Source organism: Geospiza fortis, unplaced genomic scaffold (genome assembly GCF_000277835.1).
Source record: "Geospiza fortis unplaced genomic scaffold, GeoFor_1.0 scaffold599, whole genome shotgun sequence".
Lineage (NCBI taxonomy): Eukaryota > Metazoa > Chordata > Aves > Passeriformes > Thraupidae > Geospiza > Geospiza fortis.
In genome coordinates, this window is record NW_005054605.1 from 43,626 (window position 1) to 52,909 (window position 9,284).

General features: G+C 56.5%; 1 protein-coding gene across 1 annotated transcript in view; it reads left to right on the forward strand.

Annotated features, from left to right (window-relative positions):
• ACVRL1 (activin A receptor like type 1) overlaps positions 1-9,284 on the forward strand; it is a 27,972-nt gene that overhangs the window by 13,107 nt on the left and 5,581 nt on the right. The window contains exons 6-9 of the mRNA XM_031064557.1: positions 820-966; positions 2,040-2,315; positions 3,575-3,772; positions 6,472-6,674. Coding sequence (XP_030920417.1) covers positions 820-966; positions 2,040-2,315; positions 3,575-3,772; positions 6,472-6,674 — 824 coding nt within the window. The remainder of the gene's footprint in view (positions 1-819; positions 967-2,039; positions 2,316-3,574; positions 3,773-6,471; positions 6,675-9,284) is intronic.

The following is a 9,284-nucleotide window of genomic DNA, read 5'->3' on the forward strand; positions in this document are numbered from 1 at the left end:
AAATCTCAGATTATATCCAGGTAGGAATGTTTGAAATCTCAGATTAGATCCAGGTAGGAATGTTTGAAACCCCAGATTAGATCCAGGTAGGAATGTTTGAAACCCCAGATTAGATCCAGGTAGGAATGTTTGAAACCCCAGATTAGATCCAGGTAGGAATGTTTGGCTCCTCCCCCTGGGCGGAGCATCTCCCCGTGGGATGATGGAATTTCATCAGCCATGCAGGGACACTCACCGGCCCATGAACAGAAGATAATTAATAATTAGTGGCCCATTAAAAGGAGATATATCCTGGAGGGAGGATTGTGGCAGAGATAAAGAAAACTGCCCAATGAGCAGAAGATATCTGCCCAATTAACAGAAGATATCTGCCCAATTAACAGAAGATGTCTGCCCAAATTAACAGAAGTTAACTGCCCAATTAACAGAAGTTAACTGCCCAATGAACAGAGGATAACTGCCCAGTTACCAGAGGATAACTGCCCAATTAACAGAGGATAAATGCCCAAATTAACATAAGATAACTGCCCAAAGAACAGAAGAGAACTGCCCAATTAACAGAAGTTAACTGCCCAATTAACAGAGGTTAACTGCCCCACTTCCGACATACGGCAATAGAATTCACACTTATCTTGCAATTTAGGACAAACCCCAAGTTCTTCCCCCGTCCTGCTGCCTGGGGAGGGAGGGAGCAGCTGGGTGGGTGAGCAGATGTTGGCCAAGGACCCCCGTGCTGCTCCAGGGCTCTCCCACACGGGATCCAGGCGCTGCCCGCGGGTCCTGGGGGCACTGGGTGAGGCGGTGGCACGGCTGTGGCAGGTAAAGGTCGCTACGGCGAGGTGTGGCGGGGCGTGTGGCACGGCGAGAGCGTGGCCGTCAAGATCTTCTCCTCGCGGGACGAGCAGTCGTGGTTCCGCGAGACGGAGATCTACAACACCGTCCTGCTGCGGCACGACAACATCCTGGGTGAGCCGGGAGGGCTGGGAGCGGGGGGCAGCTGCAGGGTGGGCGTGTGATGCCAGCTGTTTCACAGGGTCCCTGATCCCAGGTGTTCTTCCCTGTCCCTGATCCCAGGTGTTTCCCAGAGTCTGTGATCCCAGATGTTTTCCAGGGTCTGTGTCCCCAGGTGTTTCACAGGGTCCCTGATCCAGGTGTTTCTCCCTGTCCCTGATCCCAGGTGTTTCCCAGGTATTTCCCAGGTGCTTCTCAGGGTCCCTGATCCCAGGTGTTTCCCAGGTGTTTCCCATGATCCCAGGTGTTAGGGTCTGTGTCCCCAGGTGTTTCACAGGGTCCCTGATCCAGGTGTTTCAGGTGTTTCCCAGGTTCTGTGTCCCCAGGTACTTCCCAGGTGTTTCCCATGATCCCAGGTGTTTCTCAGGGTTTCTAATCCCAGGTGTTTCCCATGATCCCAGGTGTTTCCCAGGTTCCCTGATCCCAGGTGTTTCCCAGGGTCTGTGTCCCCAGCTGTTACCCATGGTCCCAGCTGTTTCCCAGCTGTTTTCCAGGTGTTTCCCAGGTGCTTCCATGGTTCCCTGATCCCAGGTGTTTCTCAGGGTCCCTGATTCCAGGTGTTTCCCAGCTGTTTCCCAGGTTCCCTCATCCCAGGTGTTTCTCCCTGTCCCATGGTCCCGGGTGTTTCTCAGGTGTTTCCCATGATCCCAGGCGTTATTTCCCAGTTATTTAGGTTCCCTGACCCCAGTTGTTTCTCAGCTGTTTCCCAGGGTCCCTGACCCCAACTGTTTCCCAGGGTCCCAGGTATTTCCCAGTTATTTCCCAGCTGTTTCCCAGCTGTTTCCCAGCTGTTTCTCAGGTGTTTCCCAGGGTCCCAGGTATTTCCCAGGTGTTTCCCAGGGTCCCAGTTAATTTACAGCTGTTTCCCAGCTGTTTCCCAGGTGTTTCCCAGGTGTTTCCCAGGTGTTTCCCAGGTGTTTCCCAGGTGTTTCCCAGGTGTTTCCCAGGTTCCCTGACCCCAGCTGTTTCCCAGCTGTTTCCCAGCTGTTCCCCAGGTTCCCTGACCCCAGCTGTTTGTCCCTGGCCAGGTTTCATCGCCTCTGACATGACCTCCAGGAACTCCAGCACGCAGCTCTGGCTCATCACGCACTACCACGAGAACGGCTCCCTCTACGACTTCCTGCAGAGGACAGCCCTGGACGTGGACACCTGCCTGGGCCTGGCCTCCTCCATCATCTGCGGCCTCGTCCACCTCCACGTGGAGATTTTTGGCACTCAGGGCAAGCCTGCCATCGCCCACCGGGACCTGAAGAGCAGGAACATCCTGGTGAAGAGCAACCGGCAGTGCTGCATCGCAGACCTGGGTGAGATGGAGGGGACCCCCAAGAATGAGGGATCCCAGGGATGGGGTACCCCAGGGATGAGGGATCCCAGGGTGTGGTACCCCAAGGATGAGGTACCCCAATGATGTGGTACCATAGTGATGAAGTATCCAGTGATGAGGTACCCCAGGGATGTGGTACCCCAGGGATGTGGTACCCCAGGGATGAGGGATCCAGGGGTGTGGTACCCCAAGGATGAGGTACCCCAATGATGTGGTACCATAGTGATGAGGAATCCCAAGGATGAGGTATCCAGGGATGAGGTACCCCAGGGATGAGGAACCCAGGACTGTGGTACCCCAGGGGTGTGGTACCCCCAAGGATGAGGAATCTAGGGGTGTGGTACCCCAAGGATAAGGTACTCCAGATACGTGGTACCCTGGGGATGTGGTACCCCAGGGATGAGGAATCCAGGAGTGTGGTACCCCAAGAATGAGATACCCCAAGAATGAGATGCCCCAGTGATGGGGTACCCAGAGATGAGGTGTCCCAGGGATAACGTACCCCAGTGATGAGATATCCAGGGGTGTGGTACCCCAGTGATGAGGTACCCCCAGGGATGAGGTACCCCGGGGATGAGGTACTCTGGGGATGAAGTACTCTGGGGATGTGGTACTCCAGGGCTGTGGTGCCCCAGGGATGTGGCACTTAGGGGTGTGGTACCCCAGGGTGGTGATACCCAGGGCTGCAGCACCCAAGGGTACCCAGGGGTGTGGTACCCAAGGATGAGGAATCCAGAGATGTGGTACACCAGGGATGTGATACCCTAGGGATGAGGTACCCAAAGGATGAGATACCCTGGGATGTGGTGCCCCAGGGGTGAGGTACCCCAGGGATGAGGTATCCAGGGATGTGGTACCCCAGTCATGAGGTACCCCAGGGATGAGGAATCCAGTGATGAGTTATCCCAGGGATTAAATACCCCAGTGATGAGGTACCCCGGGGATGTGGTACCCCAGGGATGAGGAACCCCATGGACATGGTTCTCCAGGGCATTGGAACCCCACAGCTGTGATGCTCCAGCAATGTGGCACCCCGGGGATGTAACATTCCAGGGATGTGATGCCCCAGGGTGATGGTGCCACAGGGATGTGGCATCCTGGGGTTTTGGGACCTCAGGGATGTTGAGCCCCATGGATGCAGCACCAGCACAGCGCTGCTCAGGGCCCTTATCCCAGCATTTCACAGATGAATTAATGACCTTTAAATCATCCCAAATGCCTCCGTGACCTTCCCCCCAGGGCTGGCCGTCATGCACTCCCAGGGCAGCGATTACCTGGACATTGGCAACAACCCCCGCGTGGGCACCAAGCGCTACATGGCCCCGGAGGTGCTGAGCGAGCAGATCCGCACCGACTGCTTCGAGTCCTACAAGAAGACAGACATCTGGGCCTACGGGCTGGTGCTCTGGGAGATCACCCGGAGAACGGTGGTGAACGGTGAGCGGCTCCCGGCCCCGGCTCCGCTCGCTCCCGGCTCCTCCGTTCCTTCCTTTTCTTGTTCCTTTTTTTTTTTTTCCCCTTTTTTCCTTCGCCCAGAAGATTAGCTGTAAATTATAAACACTGTAATCTAGTGTCAGCACCCGGCTCCCTGATTAAAGGGCCCATTAGGCTCAATCAGCGCTTTGTTTGTTCAGCGCTGATTAGAAAACAAGCGGCTTCGAGCGGGGAACTCAGGATTGGGACAAGGGGAAGGATCCCCCCGAGCTGGGGATGAACGGAATTGGGGCAGCCTGGCCAGCGCTGCTCATCACGGCGAAGTCCATTTAGATGTTAATTAAGCGGTGGGCGCGGGCGGATGGGGTGGGAGGGTCCCCCCAGGCGCAGTCTGGCCGGGATAATCTCATTTATGTCCCCAGGGCTCCCTCAGATGACACGTTTACTCCGAATTACCCCAGCCTTGCGTAGGAATGACCTCCAGCCGGTCGGGTTTAACCCTTCCAGGACCCCTCACTCTTCAGGGGATCGGGGATGGGGGGAACTCCAGGGGACCCTGAGGTTTTGGGGTGCAGGGAGCTGCTGGGGGCTCGAGGCTTCCCAGAAACATTAAATCCCACGGGGACACGGACATATGCAAGAATTACAGCGACATTAGCTGGGCCAGCTGGCGGGCTGAGCACCAGGTGCTGAGGGGAGGTGGCCACAGTGCCAGGGGATGCTGTCCGTGATGATCCTCGTGGTGGGGCTGGTGCTGGAGCCACCGGTGACACCAGAGCCACCACCCCGTGTGCCCAGCCCAGGGTGTGATGCTGCAGGGAGCAGCTCCAGGGACCCTCCAGCAGCCCATGATCGAGATCTGGGTCTCCTCCAGCCCGGTCTCACGAGCTCTTGGAGATTTATTTCACACCCAAGAGAGCTCAGCTGCCTCAGAAGGCATAAAATCAGCAGGATGGCTTCTGTGGTGCTGCTGGAAACAGAAAATTTTAAAGAAAAGGCAAAATAACAAAGCTCTTTATAGAGAAAAACAGAGCTAAGTGCAAGAGGGGAAAAAAGTAACTCCACTGATAGAAGAGTCTCTTCAAGCCAGGTCTTATAAAGTCTTGGGGATTTGTTTCACACCCAAGATAGCTCAGCTACCTCAGAAGGCATAAAATCAGCAGGATGGCTTCTGTGGTAGTGCTGGAAACAGAAAATTTTAAATAAAAGGCAAAATAATAAAGTTCTTTATAGAGAAAAATCAAGCTAGGGGGAAGAGGGAAAAAAAGCCAAACTCCACTGATGTAAGGGTCGCCTTGAGTCAGGTCTCATAAGCTCTTGGAGATCTACACACCCAAGAGAGCTCAGCTACCTCAGAAGGCATAAAATCAGCAGGATGGCTTCTGTGGTGGTGTTGGAAACAGAAAAGTTTTCATAAAAGGCAAAATAACAAAACTCTTTATAGAGAAAAACTGAGCCACGTGCAAGAGGAAAAAAAAGTAACTCTACTGCTGTAAGGGTGTCTTCGAGCCAGGTCTCATAAGCTCTTGGAGATCTATTTCACACCCAAGATAGCTCAGCTGCCTTAGATGGTATAAAATCAGCAGGATGGCTTCTGTGGTGGTGCTGGAAACAGCAAAGTTTTAATAAAAGGCAAAATAACAAATCTCTTTACAGAGAAAACCCAAGCCAGGGGCAAGAGGCTCTTGCTCCTGGTAAAATGCTCCACAAACATGATTAGATCCTTTGTTCTCTTCTTTTTCTAGTAAATTACTTAGGTGGGACTTTTTGGCTCCTGTCCAATTGTCCATCCTTAAGTTTGAGGTGAAGTCCCCCAGGTCCTATGAGGTGTCTTTCCAATAATTGAGGAGAGAAACTTCTGAGCTTTTTTCCTTTTTAGAGACAAAGGATAGTTTTGTCACTCTGTAAACAAGGGGCACATTCCTACAATCATCTGTCTCCAGGAGGTGACAGGGCCCAGCTGAGTGTCAGTCCTCTGGCACCCCCTTAGCCAGTTAGCAAATCCTTGTGGAAACCTGCCTGAATTCAGCCTTCTCCTGGGATTCCTGCCCTTGCCCAGGGCTCCTGGTCCTGCAGTCTCTGGAACAGCCCTTGCACATCCTGCAGAATATCCTGCCTGGGCCTTCCCAACACTTGAAAGTTTCCTTTTGTGTTACACTGCAAGCTGTTTGAGCAAGCTCCTGCAGGAGTCTCTCCCATGCCTACAGATCTCCCTCAACTCTCCTCTGACACTGTCTGGGAGGTGATGGTGATGGTGTGGAAGCCAGCAGACACGTCTGGCACTGTGAGGCCTCCTGGTGCCCTCACCCTGTGGCCTCTCTGCCTGTTGTGGCTCTTCCACGTTTGTCTCTTGATGGCAAACGTGGTGCTGCTGCACCCAGGCAATTTTTCTGTGTCATGGCTTCTGTACAGGCTTCTTCTTTGGGTATTTCCCATAGAATAATGATTATTAGAAATCAGTGTGGCTAATGGTGGTGAGGGCCTGGCCCAGAGCAGCTGTAGCTGCCCCTGGATCCCTGGAAGTCTCCAAGGCCAGGTTGGACAAGGCTTGGATGAGGATGAGGGTGAGGGTGAGGATGAGAATGAGGATGAGGGTGAAGATTGGGGTGAGGATGAGGGTGAGGATGAGGATGGAGGATGAGGATGGAGGTGAGGGTGAGGATGAGGATGGGGTTAACCCCTCGCTGTCCCCTGTCCCACAGGCATTGTGGAGGAGTACCGCCCGCCCTTTTTCGACGCCGTGCCCAGCGACCCCAGCTTCGAGGACATGAAGAAGGTGGTGTGTGTGGACCAGCAGACCCCCGTGATCCCCAACCGCCTCTTCTCCGACTCGGTGAGTCCCCCTGCACGATTGACGGGGGTAGCACGGTCGGGACAGACGGACACGAGAGACCTCTGGAGCCAGGTGGCGGAATTTGGGGTTTATTGCAAAGGGCCAAGTGCAGGGAGCTGCTGGGAGCTGCCAGGCACAGCTGGAGCAGGACTGAGAGAAGAGAGGGGGAGAGAGGATGAGAGGGTAAGAGAATAAAAGGGGTAAGAGCATAGAAAAGTAAGAGCTAAGAGGCAAGAGCTAAGAGTGTGAAGTTCCCATTACAATACAATAAATCTCCTTCTGTGTTGAATATTCTAATTCTCACTAACCAACATAGTACAAGATACAAATCCTACAGCATTTACACACAGCCTGTAAGAATCACTACATTACCATCCTGTGCTACATTTTAAACCCTAAAAACTCCTCTTTGGGCCCCTTCTGCCGAGCCTAAAAACTACTCTTTGGAAACCCTAAAAACTCCTCTTTGGAGTAGTTTTAAACCCTAAAAACTCCTCTTTGGGCCCCTTCTGCCCGAGGGGCACGGAGGGCAGAACCACTGCCAGCCTTCTTCAGAGCATCCACCCCGAGGGGCACGGAGGGCAGAACCACTGCCAGCCTTCTTCAGAGCATCCACCCCGAGGGGCACGGAGGGCAGAACCACTGCCAGCCTTCTTCAGAGCATCCACCCCGAGGGGCACGGAGGGCAGAACCACTGCCAGCCTTCTTCAGAGCATCCACCCCGAGGGGCACGGAGGGCAGAACCACTGCCAGCCTTCTTCAGAGCATCCACCCCGAGGGGCACGGAGGGCAGAACCACTGCCAGCCTTCTTCAGAGCATCCACCCCGAGGGGCACGGAGGGCAGAACCACTGCCAGCCTTCTTCAGAGCATCCACCCCGAGGGGCACGGAGGGCAGAACCACTGCCAGCCTTCTTCAGAGCATCCACCCCGAGGGGCACGGAGGGCAGAACCACTGCCAGCCTTCTTCAGAGCATCCACCCCGAGGGGCACGGAGGGCAGAACCACTGCCAGCCTTCTTCAGAGCATCCACCCCGAGGGGCACGGAGGGCAGAACCACTGCCAGCCTTCTTCAGAGCATCCACCCCGAGGGGCACGGAGGGCAGAACCACTGCCAGCCTTCTTCAGAGCATCCACCCCGAGGGGCACGGAGGGCAGAACCACTGCCAGCCTTCTTCAGAGCATCCACCCCGAGGGGCACGGAGGGCAGAACCACTGCCAGCCTTCTTCAGAGCATCCACCCCGAGGGGCACGGAGGGCAGAACCACTGCCAGCCTTCTTCAGAGCATCCACCCCGAGGGGCACGGAGGGCAGAACCACTGCCAGCCTTCTTCAGAGCATCCACCCCGAGGGGCACGGAGGGCAGAACCACTGCCAGCCTTCTTCAGAGCATCCACCCCGAGGGGCACGGAGGGCAGAACCACTGCCAGCCTTCTTCAGAGCATCCACCCCGAGGGGCACGGAGGGCAGAACCACTGCCAGCCTTCTTCAGAGCATCCACCCCGAGGGGCACGGAGGGCAGAACCACTGCCAGCCTTCTTCAGAGCATCCACCCCGAGGGGCACGGAGGGCAGAACCACTGCCAGCCTTCTTCAGAGCATCCACCCCGAGGGGCACGGAGGGCAGAACCACTGCCAGCCTTCTTCAGAGCATCCACCCCGAGGGGCACGGAGGGCAGAACCACTGCCAGCCTTCTTCAGAGCATCCACCCCGAGGGGCACGGAGGGCAGAACCACTGCCAGCCTTCTTCAGAGCATCCACCCCGAGGGGCACGGAGGGCAGAACCACTGCCAGCCTTCTTCAGAGCATCCACCCCGAGGGGCACGGAGGGCAGAACCACTGCCAGCCTTCTTCAGAGCATCCACCCCGAGGGGCACGGAGGGCAGAACCACTGCCAGCCTTCTTCAGAGCATCCACCCCGAGGGGCACGGAGGGCAGAACCACTGCCAGCCTTCTTCAGAGCATCCACCCCGAGGGGCACGGAGGGCAGAACCACTGCCAGCCTTCTTCAGAGCATCCACCCCGAGGGGCACCGAGGGCAGAACCACTGCCAGCCTTCTTCAGAGCATCCACCCCGAGGGGCACGGAGGGCAGAACCACTGCCAGCCTTCTTCAGAGCATCCACCCCGAGGGGCACGGAGGGCAGAACCACTGCCAGCCTTCTTCAGAGCACCCACCCCGAGGGGCACCGAGGGCAGAACCAACCCCAGCCCTCACTGCACCCACCCCGAGGGGCACGGAGGGCAGAACCACCCCCAGCTCCAGTGGCACCGATGGTAAAACCACCCCCAGCCCTCAGGAACTCGAGGGGCACCGATGGCAGAGCCACCCCCAGCCCTCGGAGCACCCACCCAGAGGGGCACCGATGGCAGAAGTACCCCCAGCAAGGGGGGCATGGAGGGCAGAACAACCCCCGGCCCAAGGGGCACCGAGGGCAGAACCACCCCTGGCCCGTGGAGCACCCGCCCCGATGGGCATCGATGGCAGAACCACCCCCAAACCTCGGGGCAGGGATGGCAAAACCACCCCCAGCCCGAGGGGCGCCCAACCCGGGGGGCAGAACCGATGGCAGAACCACCCCCAGCCCCAGGGGCACCCCCAGCCCTCGGGGCACAGATGGCAAAACCATCCCCTTCCCTAGGAGCACCCAACCCGAGGGGCACCGATGGCAGAACCACCCCCA